The sequence below is a fragment of the Labrus bergylta genome, chromosome 20, assembly GCF_963930695.1.
Source record: "Labrus bergylta chromosome 20, fLabBer1.1, whole genome shotgun sequence".
NCBI lineage: Eukaryota > Metazoa > Chordata > Actinopteri > Labriformes > Labridae > Labrus > Labrus bergylta.
In genome coordinates, this window is record NC_089214.1 from 13,088,224 (window position 1) to 13,104,483 (window position 16,260).

Genomic DNA, 16,260 nt, shown 5'->3' on the forward strand with positions numbered 1-16,260 from the left:
CTCTGTTATGTAAATGTCTGTGCCTCTTTTCTCTCAAGTAGATGGAAAATTATGTTTGTGTGTTTTTCTGTGGATTTTGTGTGTTGTAATGGGCTTTTTGCTCTTTAAAAAATATATTTTTGCAATAAAATCTTAATTTTCGGACTAAGGTTGGCTTTCAGTAATTAAAAAGAATAAATTATCTTAGAGAAACACTTGTATTATTGTGGACGAGATAAACAAAGCGGATCCATTGAGCAACACTGCCACCGTCCGGACAAGAGTTGGAACAACACTGTGTGTGTTTTTTTTCTTTTTTTTTTTTAATTGGCCGATAGCACTGATACGTCACTTCCTGTGTATGACTTTCCCCGGGAAGGCTATTTGGCGCGGACTGACCTTCTTGTTTTGTTGATCTGTCTCAGTTGCCTTGAGCAGCTGTCACTTGGAAAACTTTGAATTAAAGCAAAGAAATTAAAGCCCAATGGCTCCAGTTTCAAACCCAGAGAAGGACACGGACGGTCCGGACTGCGGTGAGTTTGTGTTTCTAGCTGCTTTTATCGGACTTGCACAGGGAAAGCAAAGGAGTTGGCTAACACAGAAGCTAGCTGCGACTGTAACCTAACAACAGGGGACATTGTTAAGGCCTTGTGTGACAATAAGTTTGACATTGTAGAGTAACGTTGTTTAGCATGAAGCACCGATAACATCCTTGTTTATTGTAATGTACTTCAATGTTCTGCAATCTGCGTCTTTTTTTTGTTTCCTTTGTGATTTGACTTCGTTTCCACTTCGCCTTAGTGTAAGAGGTAGCCATGAACCATTCATTTAAGATGTAATATATTAACCTAAAGCCAATTCCACAAAGAAGTTTCATCATGTTTAAAGTAACAGTGAAAGAAATACTACTGAATGATTCCCTGCAAGTGCTGCACAAGTACATCTGTTGGGATAAACATTTACCAATGAATTTGTCACACCTTCTTCTTCTTCTTCTTCTTCTCCTTCTTCATATCAATGCATTCCTCTCCTTAGATGATGGAGGTGATGCTTGTGGTCTGGCAAAGTCTCGCTCCAGACGGGAGAAGAGGGAGAAGGTGGGGAGGAAGTCTGCACTGGAGCAGCTCAAGAAAGCCAAGATGGGAGAGAAGATCAAATATGAGGCAAGAAGCGTGATTGTTTTTACCATATCATTGGGTGCCGCACAATTTGGATGTCCTATAATTGTCTGTATCCATGTCTTTATGTAACTCGTTGCTGACAGCTTACTTCATATCAGAGCAACGTCACATTACTTATTAGGATCCAGTGGCAGAGATCGTGCTGGGACCTGGGCTTTATTTACCACCTTTTTAAAAAATTTTAAATCCCAACTTGCTAGAAAAAAAAAAAAAAACAGCCACACACTCAAAGGAGCTCCACTGTAATAAAATCAAGTGTCAGAACAATTTTAGACCTTTTAAAACATTTGACTGGATAGATTAGAGATATGCAAAATGATCTGGTGCAAAGAAAAACAAAAAAAAAAAACACCACTAGATTATCATCAAACATTGTGCAGCACATTTGATTCAGCCCATTCTCGTTTCAACTCAGCTGCTTGCTGAACTTTGTTTGGTAGCTTATGTTCATCTGATGCTAATGTTTCCAGGTGGAGGAGTTCACTAGTGTGTATGAGGAGGTGGACGAGCAGCAGTACTCAAAGATGGTGCGGGAAAGACAGGAGGATGACTGGATTATCGATGATGGTGGGTGTCAGTCTTTTGTAGCTACTGTGGTAGTGTTTCTGATTGGGAGGACAGGTCTTGTGCGAATACTTCTTTTCCTCTTTTCAGATGGGACAGGATATGTGGAGGATGGACGTGAAATCTTTGACGACGATTTGCACGATGATGTCGTTGAAAACAAAAAAGGTAAACACTCGGAACAATCACTCATTTCACATGAATGTACAGTATGTGTATTTTTTTAGTGTTAGTCTAAAGCCTGGCTCGCACTACAGGAGTTTTACAATTTTGAATCACAAACACAAGGAGAGTCTTAACAGATATTCTTCTCCATAATCTCAAGCGTGCACACACTACAAGATATGAAAATCATGCATGATACACAGTCGTGATCGTGCATTATCCTGCCCGACGAAGGAAAGCACCATCTCACGCGATCTCACCATGGAGCCGGCGGTTCAATTTGCGATTATAAACTCTGTTCAGAGAGGAGGGAAAAAAAAGAAGAAGAAAAGGTTTTGGCTGAAGAAATGTCACAGACGACATGGCTTGTGTATTCTTCAGCAAGAGCTGGAGGTCAGATCGTAACTGCTGTCCAGCAAACCTGTGTGGGTTGTGTCCTGCCGCTGGCCCTCACTACTGTTCACATATCACTGTACTGTCAAGTCTCTCGCGGATATTGTACTCACACACAGCTTCCACCAAGACCTGTTTATGACATAATCATTGAGATTTCAAATTCTAAATATCAAACATGGTTGAAATAAATCGGGGCGTACCCTACGATCTCCGAGCAGATCGGGGACGTTAAGATTGGATCAAATTAGACTCACACTACAAGATAATCTGCCAACTCTGCGCTTTAGACAAAATAGTCTGAGCGTCTACAAAGAGAAACATTTTTTGTGTTAAAATGTTTTGTTTGTGTTTGAAGGAAAACCAGGTGCTAAAGGAGCAGACTCAAAGAAAAATGTGAAGAAATCTGCCGTAGCCAAGCCCAACACTATCAAAAGCCTCTTCAATAACAGCAATGTCAAGAGACCTGTTGAGGTATGCTCTTACTGGCATCGTTGGCCTGCTCATGTGTAGCTTCTTCTTCAAGTATGTTTTTTTTATGTGTCCTTTGCAGATCATTGCTTCAAATAAAACGGGCACACTAAACTTTCTTCTTGCTCTTGCACGCACTGAAAACATACATTTTGTCTCCTGCAGAAAGACGTGGATCTGTCCAAAGATGACCTATTGGGAGATATCTTACAGGACCTGCACTCTGAGGTTGATACTACAGCATCTAAAAGAAGCAGTCATATGATGTATGTTTTGTGATGTTTGCCTTGAAAAGAATCGGTTTCTTCCCCTGTCATCCCAGAAACCAAGTCTCCTGACTCCTCCACCAGTGGTGACTCTGAAGAAAAAGAAATCTCTTGGAACACCTTTGAATCCCTTTTCTATTAAACCCCAGACACCAAAGGTATTCCTTAAATCTGTCGTCACTTTTTGTCATAGTCCAAAAATCCATCACTCTACCACACCACTGGTTCAATTCTATATTTTTTTTATTCAATCATTTTAAAATTTTCTTCATCACTTGAAAATCCAGGAGTCGTCCTCGGCTGCAGGGTTAAAGGCCAAAGTTATAAAGCCGCCGCCTTCTGCCCCGACCCCCAGGTCATCCGCCTGCCCGCCTCCATCCAAACCTGCCCCTCCTGAGGGGAAGCAGAGGATAAAAGCGGAGGAGCAAGATGAAGAAGGTAAGAAAGAAAAAACCAGGATACAAATGTTCCATTTTTATTTTGTTTTCTGTCTTCTAGCAAGTTAACCATAATGACAACGCGTTTCTCAGTGAATGATGCAATGGCATTCGATGGGGTGGACTTTGACGAGCCCATGGAGGTCGGGCTTGAGGAGCAGAAACCTGAGATCAAAGATGCAGCTGAGTCTGATCCTAAAGCAGCAGCAGCAGTTGTGGCAGTTAAAACGGAGCCTAAAGCGGAGCCTCAGGATCCAGTCTTAATGTAAGTCTTTTATGTGACCTGTTTGCTCAGACTTTGTACAGAAATAAAGACTCCGGCTCGATCGTTAAATTCTGTACATACATTCTCTACACTCAACTTAAATGCATCTTCCTTGATTCTTCGATCCTTTTCCAGGTCCGGCAGAATCAGCACTTGGGGTCAGGAGGAGGAGGAGGGAGTGGCCAGCGATGCTCCAGCAGAAGTTCAGGTCGACTCCAGCCGACTCCCGCTGGCGGAGGGACCGGACGGGGAGCAGGTTTTCCGCTTCTATTGGTTGGATGCCTTTGAAGAGCCTTACAGCCAACCAGGCAAGTCACTGTCACTTCAGGAGTAGACCTAATGTGTTGTTCTGTTAGATTTAAAAAAAATCCTTTTCAGAATTGTATTGCTCACCCAGATGCTTTAACCGACTCTTAGGTGTGGTGTACTTGTTTGGGAAAGTGTGGATTGAGTCTGCAAAGTCTCATGTCAGCTGCTGTGTCTCTGTAAAGAACATCGAGCGCACCATGTACTTCCTGCCTCGGGAATATGTGAGTATTTTATCAGACCACATTATCCACAGTGTCATTGGAAAAGGACAGTTTGTTTTCTGGCCAGTCATGATCACATAACATTTGAAGAAATTTTAGAGATTAGGTCACCTTTAATATCTCAAATACTGTATCTCTGTTTAATAATAAACACTAATACTCATTTGACTCATATGCATCACCCACATTTGTTTAAAATGAAGACAAGCATATTTGTGAGAGGCGGGAGAAAATTATTGGGATGCTTTTACTCTCCCCAAATCACAGCTAAAAAATAAAGTTTATATTACCATGACTCTAACAAGTAAATGTTTCCATACATACAGAATTAAGTCTGTGCATTCAATTAAAAGGTCTTTTGAGCAATATGACATCTATTAGTAGTCTAACATGTCACCTAGCCCGTGAATTCCCCTTCAAAAGTTTCTGCTCGTAATTGTTTGTCTTTGTTTTCATCAACAGAAAGTGAACACAAAAACTGGAGAGGTGTCAGGCACTCCCGTGGGAATGATGGACGTCTACCAGGAGTTTAATGAGCTCTCTGAGAAGTTCAAGATCATGAAGTTCAAGTCCAAGGTTGGTGCTAACATCAGTTTTCAGGCTGCATAGGACATATTTTGTATATGGTTTGAAATGTGTGACACTGGTTCTCTTTTTTTTTTTTTCTTCCCCTCTCTGCAGAAAGTTGAGAGGAGTTACGCTTTTGAAATCCCTGATGTGCCCAGTCAGTGTGAATACCTGGAAGTCAGATATTCTGTGAGTAAAATAAACGCACATGCACCAAATGTGGTTGTTTGTAAAAAAGTGGTCCAGGACTGAAGCTGGAAATATTGCTTTGCAGGCCGAGTTTCCTGCTCTGCCTTCAGACCTCAAGGGGGCGACCTTTTCCCACATTTTTGGAAACAACACTTCCAGTCTGGAGCACTTCCTCCTCAGCAGGAAGATTAAAGGGCCCTGCTGGCTGGACATCAAGACACCACGTAAGGAATATCAGAAAGAGTGAAGTTTATATAGAGACTACTTTGAAATTTGGACTCCTCTGAAAGTTTTTTTGTGTATCTTTTGACAGAGCTGATCAGCCAGCCCGTCAGCTGGTGTAAGGTGGAGGCTCTGGCTCTGAGGAGCGACCTGGTTACTGTGGTTAAGGACCTGCCACCTCCACCCATCACCGTCATGTCCATCAGTCTCAAGACCATCCAGAACCCAAAGACACACCACAACGAGGTTAGAACTCTTATTTGCTTGTTTTGATATTTCTAGTATTTTATGATATTCACAGACTGAAATACTTAGTAAGGACCCGGTGATGACTTCTCTCTGCAGATTGTGTCCCTCGCTGCACTCATCCACTATAACTTTCATATGGATAAAGCTGCACCTCAACCTCCTTACCAGACCCATTTCTGTGGCAAGTTATTTCTGCTCGTATTTTAATTAAGTGAACACTTTATACATTCGTCTTACTGTAGAGGCCTCGTGTTTACATTTTACTCTGTTCAGTTAGCAATCAGGGTAAATCGACAAACTTGTTGGATTGATTGTTATCTTTTTCTTTCTTTGCAGTTGTCAGTAGACCGGCTGACTGTATTTTCCCCTACGACTTCAAAGAGGCGGTGAGGAAGAAGGTGAGGGTCTGTTTGTTTGGTCTGGGTAAACTGGATTTGCCCTTTAGAATTTAAAGTTGTTTTAGTCTGCGAACCGGTTGGTTTTGCTCTTTTGCACAAGCATTGTCTTTAAGAAATATTAATCATTTTAGTGTGTGCAGGAGTTTTTCCTACATGGCTGGATTGTCTAATTACCAGAAAGAAACTGTGAATAAAATGATGCTAAGCTTTATTCACATGGAACAGTGGTACAGTACTTTACAGAAGGGTAGCTGTATACAATGTGTACAAAAATTGGATTTGTATACATAATGATGAAATGTTTTCTTTATTCATGAAGAACTTTTCTCTTGATGTACTTGACCATAAACATCAACAATGGTGCTTCTGTTCCTCTGTTAGAACGGTAAAGTGGAGATAGCTTCTACAGAGAGGACTCTGCTCGGCTTCTTCTTGGCCAAGATGCACAAAATCGACCCTGATGTGCTGGTGGTGAGTAGAATCATCTGAACTTATTAGAGATAAATCCTTGATATGAAGCTGCTGTGTTGCACTGATGTTACATTTAGTGGTTTTAATCCTTCATTTTTTTTGTCTGTAGGGTCACGACATCTTTGGCTTTGACCTCGAAGTGATTCTGCAGAGGATCAATTTCTGCAAAGTTCCCCACTGGTCTAAAATGGGACGCCTCAGGAGGGCCACCATGCCCAAATTAGGGGTAAAATCTTACGGAAAAGAAGCTCATTTTGTTTTATACCATATTATACACCACTCAACATTGTATTCCTGTCCAGGGTCGAGGGTCCTTTGCAGAAAAGAGCGCAACCTGCGGGCGTCTGGTGTGCGACGTGGAGATCTCAGCCAAGGAGCTGATTCGCTGTAAAAGTTACCATCTGACTGAACTGACTGCACAGGTGCTGAAGACAGAGAGAGTGGCGCTCCCTCAGGAAAACATCAAGAATCTCTACAGGTTTGTATGTCCTTAAAGCGACAGTTCAACCACCAAGAGAAAAGAAAAAGGCAGAAGGTCTAAAACGTCTAAAACTCTGTTGGTGTTTAACTTGGATTTGTCTTCTTATTAAACATTGTATGTTGTTTTTTAACTCGAAATAGTGTGTGTGTATATTCATCCCAAAGTGTGTATGTATGTTTCTGCGTCAGTGACTCTCCTCACCTGCTCTACCTGCTGGAGATGACATGGACAGACGCCAAGCTGATCCTCCAGATCATGTGTGAGCTCAACGTGCTGCCGCTGGCGCTGCAGATCACCAACATCGCTGGCAACGTCATGGTAACGCACAAGAAAACCTTTGACCTTTACTGTCATTAGACCACAGACGTTGAATAAATACAACTGAAATGTAACAGCAGAAGATGCAGTTTGCTGAGTACTGACACTTAGATTTGAATTTGCCTGGAGCGCGGGTGGCCTAGTGGTTAGTTTGTGCGCTTTATGTACAGAGGCTGTTGTCCTAGAAGCCGGCTGCCCAGGTTCAAATTCAGCCTGTGGCTCTTTTCCCCCATTTCATTCCCCTCTCTCTCTCTGTCTGTCATTTCCAACTCTTTCCATTGTCCTGTCTCAATTAAAGGCAAAAAAAAAAAGCCCAAAATGTATCTTAAAAAATCAACCAACCAAACAAAGTTTTTCTTCTGCCTGAACTGATCCTAGTGTCTGATTTGGTTTTCTAAATCAAAATGCACCATTCAAACAACCCTACTCATAGAAAAAAAAAAAAAAAACATGACAAAAGAAACAGGGATGGCAGATCGATGAGGGTTTTTAAGATACAAGACGGCAGCTCTTCTCCCTTATTGTACAGAAAATTGGAGTTACAAACAAAACCGTTTTCAGACAAATACAGGACGTGTTCTTATGTGAATGAGGATAAAATACATGAAGCATTAAACACACATACGGTTCAAGACTCATCAAGGCTTAGAGTCCAACTGCTTTGATTCACATGTCTGTCACAGGAGAATTTGTCTTTTTTGTCATATTATTCACCTACTGCATTCATGACCTGATTTCTTCTCCTCCTCCTCCTCCCCTGCAGTCTCGCACTCTGATGGGCGGTCGCTCTGAGAGGAATGAGTTCCTGTTGCTTCATGCCTTCCACGACAAAAACTTCATCGTTCCAGACAAACCCTCCTTTAAAAAGGCTCAGCTGGAAGCGGTAAAACCCACACACACACTCATAGCTTCTTTTTAAAAATAATTTCCAGTCATGTGACCAATTTTTGCTGCACATTTTTCTGTCTGTGCTCCAGGTGGACGGAGAAGATGATGCTGATACAGGGAAAGGCAAGCGGAGAAAGAAGGCGGCCTATGCTGGAGGTCTGGTGCTGGATCCTAAAGTTGGTAAGACTTAGTTTTTAGTTGGAGGTCTTCTGTATCTCTGTATTTGTCTTATTTCTGTGTGAGCACATTTTTCTGTAACCTCCCTCTCTCTCTCTTTCTCTGCAGGTTTCTACGACAAGTTTGTGCTGCTGCTGGACTTCAACAGCCTGTATCCCTCCATCATCCAGGAGTTCAACATCTGCTTCACCACTGTGCAGAGGGAGGCTTACAATGCACAGAAGAAGAATCAGGTGAGTGTGCACAGTTTGTGTAACGAAATCAACCGTTCATCAATAATATCATCAATCATGAGTCGTCTATGAAGCCCAGACAAGATGTCTGAGGCTTGAAGAGCATCATCATCCTGTTTTAGTTTCACGTGGAAAAGTTTAGGCTCAACCTCCGACTTGTGTTTCCCTGGTAACAGGAGGATGAATCCGAGGAGATTCCTGAAATCCCAGATTCAGACCTGGAGATGGGGATTCTGCCCAAAGAAATCAGAAAGCTGGTTGAGAGACGTAAACAGGTCAAACAGCTGATGAAACAGCAGGACATCAACCCAGACCTCTACCTGCAGGTACACACACACACACACACACACACACACACACTCGCAAATCACACGTGCACACTGGAACACACAAACACACATTCAAGTATTTCCAATACTTAAATTTGACCTGTTAGGAGCTAGACGGTGAGCAGAGCACCTGGTCCGTTGGTCATGTAGCCTGGTGCAGTTTAGAAGGTTTAGTATTTATTAAACAGTTAATTAACAATCTGTGTTTTATTATGAAGAGTCGATTGAATAGCCATTAAAGAAAATGTACAACAAATGTTGTTTCTGCTGTTACTTATGGTTGTGTAAGAAAGAAAATAGAAATTAGAAAACATGGAAATCGGATTCAGACAAAGGAATCTCTCTTTAAAATCCCACAATTTGTCATGCGAAACTTTTCAAAACATAAATGCAGCAAATAATTGAACTTAAACCACAGTTATGCAGATTTGAAGGTGAGGATCTTATGAAGCATACCAACAGTGCACAGTTGGGTGTCTCAGTAAAATATAGTACTAAATAGCTGTTAATTTAGGGGCATTGCTGCTGTTTGACAAAATGGTCAAACATTAAAATGTGGATGTAAAAGAGTTACTCATAAACAGAGCCAAGGCAACTTATTGATTTAATCTTTGACAGTGTTTGACCTAATTGGATTCTTTCTGTCCTTCAGTACGACATCCGTCAGAAGGCTCTGAAGCTAACTGCTAACAGCATGTACGGCTGCCTGGGGTTCAGCTACAGCCGCTTCTACGCCAAGCCGCTGGCCGCCCTGGTCACACACAAGGGGAGAGAGGTGAGTCAAATGAGCACACTGTACCTAAAGACATCTCATTCAGCCTGGTTAAAGCTGTCACACCTTTTTGAAGGAAAAAAAAAAGTGATGTAAAGGAGCTATGAGTTAACACACTAGGACATGTTGAATGATTGGATTTAGACTCAGGTCTTTGGAGTCGAACTACAGCCAACACACAGAAAAAAAAAGTTACATTTTCATCCACAAGAGGGCACTCCAACATCACTTTCCACATCATGCAACACTCCTTCCACTTCAATCTTTCTTTCCTGACTTTCTCCTCACCCCGTGCTTCTTTTTTTTTTTGTTTCCTCCTGTCTTACAACTGTCATCCATCCTCTCCACAAAATAATCTGCCTCTGTCACCCCGTGCCCTTCTGAGCTCTAAGCACGATTATTCCTTCAAGATTAAAAGACACGCAAGTGTGATGTGACTACCGACTGTGATATCAATAGCTCTGTGTAAGTATTTTCCAGTAACAAAACACCACAGGCACACACATGAAGCACACACTCTCTCCATGTAAAGTCTGATTGTGTTGACTTCATTCAACGCGCTCACACAAATTGAACAGCATGGGTGTGCACAGAGGCATGTGTGCAGCATGAGATAAACAGCTAAACCTGGTATTGTAACTGAATGCCCCACACACACACACACACACACACACACACACACACACACCATGTCCCTGGTAGTACTCATGTTCATTTAATGAGCTCTAACAGTACACATCCTCAGCATAGGCGTCCAGCTTTGCCTCAGGGGACTCCTTCATTAAGATCCCCTTACACAGGCATTGTGCTCCCTAATAGAGGGCAGGGCCGTGTGTGTGTGTGTGTGTGTGTGTGTGTGTGTGTGTGTGTGTGTGTGTGTGTGTGTGTGTGTGTGTGTGTGTGTGTGTGTGTGTGTGTGTGTGTGTGTGTGTGTGTGTGTGTGTGTGTGTGTGTGTGTGTGTGTGTGTGTGTGTGTGTGTGTGTGTGTGTGTGTGTGTGTGTGTGTGTGTGTGTGTGTGTGTGTGTGTGTGTGTGTGTGTGTGTGTGTGTGTGTGTGTGTGTGTGTGTGTGTGTGTGTGTGTGTGTGTGTGTGTGTGTGTGTGTGTGTGTGTGTGTGTGTGTGTGTGTGTGTGTGACAGAGCTACATTGTAAAAGGTGAACGTTTGATTCGTTGGAACAGGTGGGAGTTTGTCTCCTTCCAGACGTACTGCTTGTATATTTGTCAACAGAGGTGGACCGGTTAATTACATTTCACCTCCCTCTGACTTCAGATAATTTAACAAATGTTGCTTATCTCACCCAAGCCTCTCCTGAAGTTGTGTGAATGCTTGTTAAAACTGAAAACATGCCATGGTTCACTAGGCATGTATTCCTAATAGGTGAGGATCTTTTAAGAAATCCCTCATTGAAGTTTATAAACTGTCAGAATTATTTTAGATCTAATAATAATGAATCTCCAAAAGTGTAGCAGCATTACATTAACAGAGTCCTCCAATGTGCAATATCTGTTATTTGTGATTTTCATTGGTTTGTGCTTTTCTGTTTACATCTGGATTTAAAAAAAATAAATAATGGTTGCTACTGTGGAGGCAGCTACATTTGTACGAGGCAAATTTGCTCAAAAACTTTTATTTTGAAATGCCTTTATGATGGAATACTTTCAAACCTGCTCATGACCTACGTCACCTCCAGATATCTCTCCATAGCCACCTGAAGTTATCAAGATTACTGAAGAAACAGGAAACAAGTTTGATTATGTTTAATGTGGTTTCGGCTTCAGTCGAACTTTGCACACAGTGGTGGACTGATATGACGGGTTAAAGAGATGTGCAGGAAAAGGTCACAGAGAGTTAGATCTGAAGCCACAGCCTGCTCAGCACATAGCAGGGACCTGAACTTGCTGATGCTGCAGGGGATCCCACCCTGTACAATCTGAGTGTTTTGTTTACTTTGTATCCACGACCCGAGCCACACATCTATTTATACGAGGTTGTGTTTGGGCAACCAGGGAGTCCCACTGTAAATAAGATACTGTAAATAATGTTTGTTGAGGCTCTTTTGGCAGCGTCCAGCCACTGTGGGATTTTTTGATACTGATTTGATTTCTTAGATAAAATAATTGGCAGTGTTATGATGGCTGCTTAAAAAGACACATTGCATATATACAAATTTAGTGTTGCCTGTCGGCTCAGTTACGTTGCGCTGGAAGAATTTCACTTACGGTACACTTTCAAAATCCAGTACTGTTTAAACTGTTCTTAAACTTCTGTCCTATCACATAATCATTTTAATGCATTTTAATCTTTTTATGTTATTTTCTATCAACTTTAGCTTTTCTAAAACTTCCAGCTGTGTCCCCAGTATACCAGCTGTCCCACTGGCCACATGTCTGCTGGTTCGCCAGGGCAAGAGGCAATAAGCAGTTTGGTTCAGGGAACAAAATGAAGCCCTGTTATTGAATTTATATGAAGCCCTGAAGTTAATCGGCCATAAGCCAATGGGTCTTGGTAGTTTCCGACTGCAGCGAGCCAGAAAGGCCAACTGGCATTGATGGCGAGGTTTCTCGTGTATTTGTGGGTATTGCCGTTTGCACCCCCGCCCCCATTTGAATCGTCACATTTGCACTCTACTTTCATATCATGATTTAGGAGGCTTTTTATTTCTGTAATTGTAACACGTACACCGACCACTAGTCCTTCCCACAGTGTAAATCCAGCCCCCGAGCCCCCTCGTCCCTTCATCTGTTGGGACGGTCGAGCTGTTTGAATGTGCATGTGTTCTCTGTATTTATTGATTGGCTTAGCGCTCATCTTTCTCTCACTCTCGTTTTAAATTGGGGCCTAACCCCCCTTGTGGCAGGACAGGGTCAGGCTAGGGTCCGCTGTGGTTTCTCAGGCCTGTGTCGGGTTTGGATGAGGGGGCTTAGAGGGGGATGCCAGACCCTCGACGGTGGCTCTTCTGATCAGACTTGCCAAGTTAAGAGAGGAAAGTCCCCCCCCCACACACCCCCACACACCCCCACACACCACTTATCTCCCCTCCTGACTCTTGTTCGGTTTCTTGAGTATGTCTTACATCTATGTGTCTTCATGTTGTGGTGTACATGTGTCTATTCGCACAAGTGCTACTGGCCGAACTCTGCCCTTTGTCGGGGAGACCATTTGTTGTAGCCCTGCTCTGTCCTGGTATGTGTGGGTATTAAGGGGGGGGATGATGGGTATTAAGAGGAAGGTGAAGGTTTAGGATTACACAGCAACAGATTGATGTCCCCCTCAACCCCTCAGCGTTATTTTGGGTTCTTTTGTATGTTCGCCAGAGAAACAGATATACGTAACACAGACGGCTTACAAGCATGTGGTTATAATAGGCTGATAAAAGCATTTGTCATGTATGGATGACTTTTAGAACTTTTTCAGACAACGCCTGCTGGCCCGAGGATCCCCAACTTCAGCTGAAAAATAAAACAAGAAATGACAATGAAAGAAAAAGAGGTTTTCCTGCCGATGTTTTTGTAGAGCAGAGATCAGGAGGTTGGAAAAACTCTCCAGCATTTGGCTGGTTGTTGGTGTTAATTTCAATAGCTGGTGTTAATGTTGCTAGCCACAGTCATAGCAAATAAAGTGTCTGTTAACAGCCAAGGGCACAACACGCGATTCTTTCCCGGAGTGTAGTTCACTTTTCACTTTGCCGTCTTTAAAAAAGTAAAGACAAAAAAAAAAGAATCCATTATTTTATTTTTTTTTGATGTTTTGGTAGGAAACAATTTAAAGATCTGTTGTGGCTCAACACTAACGGTTTGTATGTACCTCCTCTTAATCGAGGGATGTTAACAACAGAGGCTGGTGGAAGCCGCTGATTGTTGAGAGACGCAGATTGGTTCGACCTTTGACTCTTTTTCCAGCAAATCTGACGACCATTAGCAGGTGTGCGAGTGTGTCTGTGGATGGAGGACGACTCCTGAAAGCCATTCTGCTGTAATTGAGTCTCTGTCCTTGTGTTTAAAAACAGCCTGACAGGAGCTCGTAGTTGACATTATTGGATGGCATGTGGAGTGAAGGATCGAAGCGAGCTTGGGTAACAGAGCCGAGGGTGTGGAGAGGTCAGAGTTTGCCCGGGGTTAAACCCCTGTGTGTGCGAGGGTGCGTGTGCTTGTAATGAAGTCTAAGTAAATATTGTTGCCCCCCCCCACGGTGTCCCTCATTTAGGTTCTGAATCATTCCTCTTGTCTCAGGAATCACAAATCATTTCCCAGAATTAGACACAAGAATACCTAACGCACCTAATCATGTCTCATCTGTGTGTGCGTCTGTCAGGCTGTGATGAGTAAATACTGCTGCCCCTTTTTCTTTTTCCATTCAGGGTCTCAATGCTGCCGTCTGAGAACCACAGGTGTCATTTTAATATTTCCCTGAATTAGACGGAAGAATACATAAGCCTGCCTACACTGATACGTAGGCAGTATGTACCACATCAGGTTTCCAGGCTCTTGTGGTCCTCTTAAAGAGCTGGCTTAACTCCTGATAGAAGTGGACTTAACAAATAGTCACATGGGAGCAGCGCTGCTATTTTGGCTTCATTAGCTTGTCTGTGAGGGCTGACAGTGGACAGGACAAGGTTTCAGAATCCAAACAGCGACTTTAGTAACACCTACTAATGAGGCCATGGGAGACCCCGGCTAATAGGAGGGATTAGAATTGATTATGGATTGATTCGACACATGGTGACTGTATGATGGAGCTGTAAATGAGAAGATAATTGGTACATGGTTTAAGATGATTTGGAAAGTAGGTGATACAAATTTCCACTTCTAATAAAGCCTTTCAAATGTTCTTCCTGTATGAACTAAAGAATCTGATTCTCTTCTGTTCGACTGCATCTGAGGTGTCAGAAAAATGGCATCATGTAGCTGAGGACATGGTCTTTGAACAATGACAGTGTTTTTAATTGATTGAATTCTTTTGTCATGATTTGCTAACTGTGTCTGTTTGGCACAGAGTAGTTAGTGCATTGTTAATTTTAAGAGCTCGTGTCTGAAAGTGCTTGACTGCTGCTAAAGAAATGACATTAAGAGTGAAGTGACAAAGAGAAAAGTGAAGGAGTCGGCATGAAAGATTAACAGTGATGGGGAAACTTAAAAGCTTGGCAGCTCGGAGCTCCTGATTCAGGTAATAGTTCTCTGGAGTATCGTCACTATAACTCTTGTTTCATTGTTGCATTGTTATCTGTTATACAGTACTTATATACTGTATATACATAACATCTTGATATGCAGTCACCTGTACTGCTGCTGCTTAAAGGAAAAAACTACATTTCTAGGAACTGGAGAGTAGTAGTAGGTGTTACAAAAAACAAGGGCCTGACGGGATTTTTTGAGGCCGATGTCGATATGGGGGAGACAATTTTTTGATACCGATATATTAGCCGATATATTTCTTTGACTTACGAAATCTGTAGAGTTAGATAGATCTAGATGTACACATTTATCGGTTGATCACTCAGATGCGGATCAAACACTTGTGGAAGCGATAGACAGTATAATGAAGATTCAGCTGGAAAGTAACTGCAATTGTATGTTCATAACTGCTTGACGCTTTGGAGAGTAATAAAGCTTGTTATTCATGTAGCACACTCTGCTGGTGACAGCCAGAAAGAGATACAATGATAGTCAAATGAAATGATATTTGACTGGTGAATAAATCAGGTAATATTGGTGATAGTATCGACTAACCGATTAATCGGTCGGGCTCTAACAAAACCCCCAAATAAAGTCAGTGTGATCGGCTATAATAAATGTAAATCATATACAAGCTCAGACCTACTGCTTGACGTACATACAGCTTCATACAGCTAACAACCTAATCTAAATTTTAAAAAAAGCATCTTCTCATTTATACTTGGTGTATAACTTGTTTGTAAATACAGAAGATGATATTAAGAGCCTGCTTCAAACTATATAGTATGAGCGATTTAGACACCGGGAACAAGACATCAAGAAAAATATAGGCAGGAACAGGACCAGAGGGAGGATGAAAACATGAAATGAAAGTAAGACGAGGTTGATGTTAATGAAAACTAAAAGGCCTTTATGATCCTCCTAGATCAGTTGAAAACAGTTGACTAATTTTCCAGTACTGGGAAACACCTGGAAAATGGCTAATGGTCCTTTAACTTTGTTGGCGTTGTCTCTTCAAATGCAATACTGCGTTGTTCAGGGTCAAAAATGGACCATAACATGATATTAAATGTTTAACCTTTGAAGCGGTAGCTCACAGTGGGTGCGATTAATCTCGTTAAAGACTACACTTAATATTGGTGTGGCACGATCGCGGACTGTCATACCAGCTCGATGTCCTGGAAAATGATCTCTGGAAAAGAGTGGGAAGCCTGTTCAAAGGTTTACAGTTTATTTGAATGTGAAATGGATATGTGCTACTTTAATATAAAGTTTAGTCAGGTGAAGTAAATTTATACTGAAATGAGATCTGTCACAGTGTATGAGATTGAGGCTCAGCTTTAAGGACAATATGTAGCTCAACCGCCCTCCATGTAACACGTTAACTCCTTCCATCTCTCTGCATACTGTATACATCCCTCATGTGTCTGGCTTTAAAGGATTCATGGATGATTCCAGTTGACTGTGTTATAGGGGTGAAGTGACACATCAGGATGTCCCATATTTTTAATTGAGCAGGCAGCAGGAGGATTGTTGTCATTG

At 42.1% G+C, this 16,260-nt stretch overlaps 1 protein-coding gene across 1 annotated transcript in view; it reads left to right on the forward strand.

The window, feature by feature from the left end:
- The first annotated feature begins 350 nt into the window (after nucleotides 1-350).
- The window catches only part of pola1 (polymerase (DNA directed), alpha 1), a 63,976-nt gene continuing 48,066 nt past the window's right edge, over nucleotides 351-16,260 (forward strand). The window contains exons 1-26 of the mRNA XM_020653037.3: nucleotides 351-512; nucleotides 1,015-1,142; nucleotides 1,631-1,727; nucleotides 1,815-1,892; nucleotides 2,641-2,756; nucleotides 2,919-2,981; nucleotides 3,076-3,177; nucleotides 3,307-3,457; nucleotides 3,550-3,721; nucleotides 3,857-4,029; nucleotides 4,139-4,251; nucleotides 4,714-4,827; nucleotides 4,933-5,007; nucleotides 5,093-5,231; nucleotides 5,321-5,475; nucleotides 5,575-5,659; nucleotides 5,815-5,876; nucleotides 6,258-6,347; nucleotides 6,457-6,573; nucleotides 6,650-6,825; nucleotides 7,017-7,146; nucleotides 7,910-8,029; nucleotides 8,124-8,214; nucleotides 8,320-8,444; nucleotides 8,621-8,770; nucleotides 9,426-9,548. Of these exons, the coding sequence (XP_020508693.2) occupies nucleotides 464-512; nucleotides 1,015-1,142; nucleotides 1,631-1,727; nucleotides 1,815-1,892; nucleotides 2,641-2,756; nucleotides 2,919-2,981; nucleotides 3,076-3,177; nucleotides 3,307-3,457; nucleotides 3,550-3,721; nucleotides 3,857-4,029; nucleotides 4,139-4,251; nucleotides 4,714-4,827; nucleotides 4,933-5,007; nucleotides 5,093-5,231; nucleotides 5,321-5,475; nucleotides 5,575-5,659; nucleotides 5,815-5,876; nucleotides 6,258-6,347; nucleotides 6,457-6,573; nucleotides 6,650-6,825; nucleotides 7,017-7,146; nucleotides 7,910-8,029; nucleotides 8,124-8,214; nucleotides 8,320-8,444; nucleotides 8,621-8,770; nucleotides 9,426-9,548 (2,994 nt within the window). The 5' untranslated portion in view covers nucleotides 351-463. The remainder of the gene's footprint in view (nucleotides 513-1,014; nucleotides 1,143-1,630; nucleotides 1,728-1,814; nucleotides 1,893-2,640; nucleotides 2,757-2,918; nucleotides 2,982-3,075; nucleotides 3,178-3,306; nucleotides 3,458-3,549; nucleotides 3,722-3,856; nucleotides 4,030-4,138; nucleotides 4,252-4,713; nucleotides 4,828-4,932; nucleotides 5,008-5,092; nucleotides 5,232-5,320; nucleotides 5,476-5,574; nucleotides 5,660-5,814; nucleotides 5,877-6,257; nucleotides 6,348-6,456; nucleotides 6,574-6,649; nucleotides 6,826-7,016; nucleotides 7,147-7,909; nucleotides 8,030-8,123; nucleotides 8,215-8,319; nucleotides 8,445-8,620; nucleotides 8,771-9,425; nucleotides 9,549-16,260) is intronic.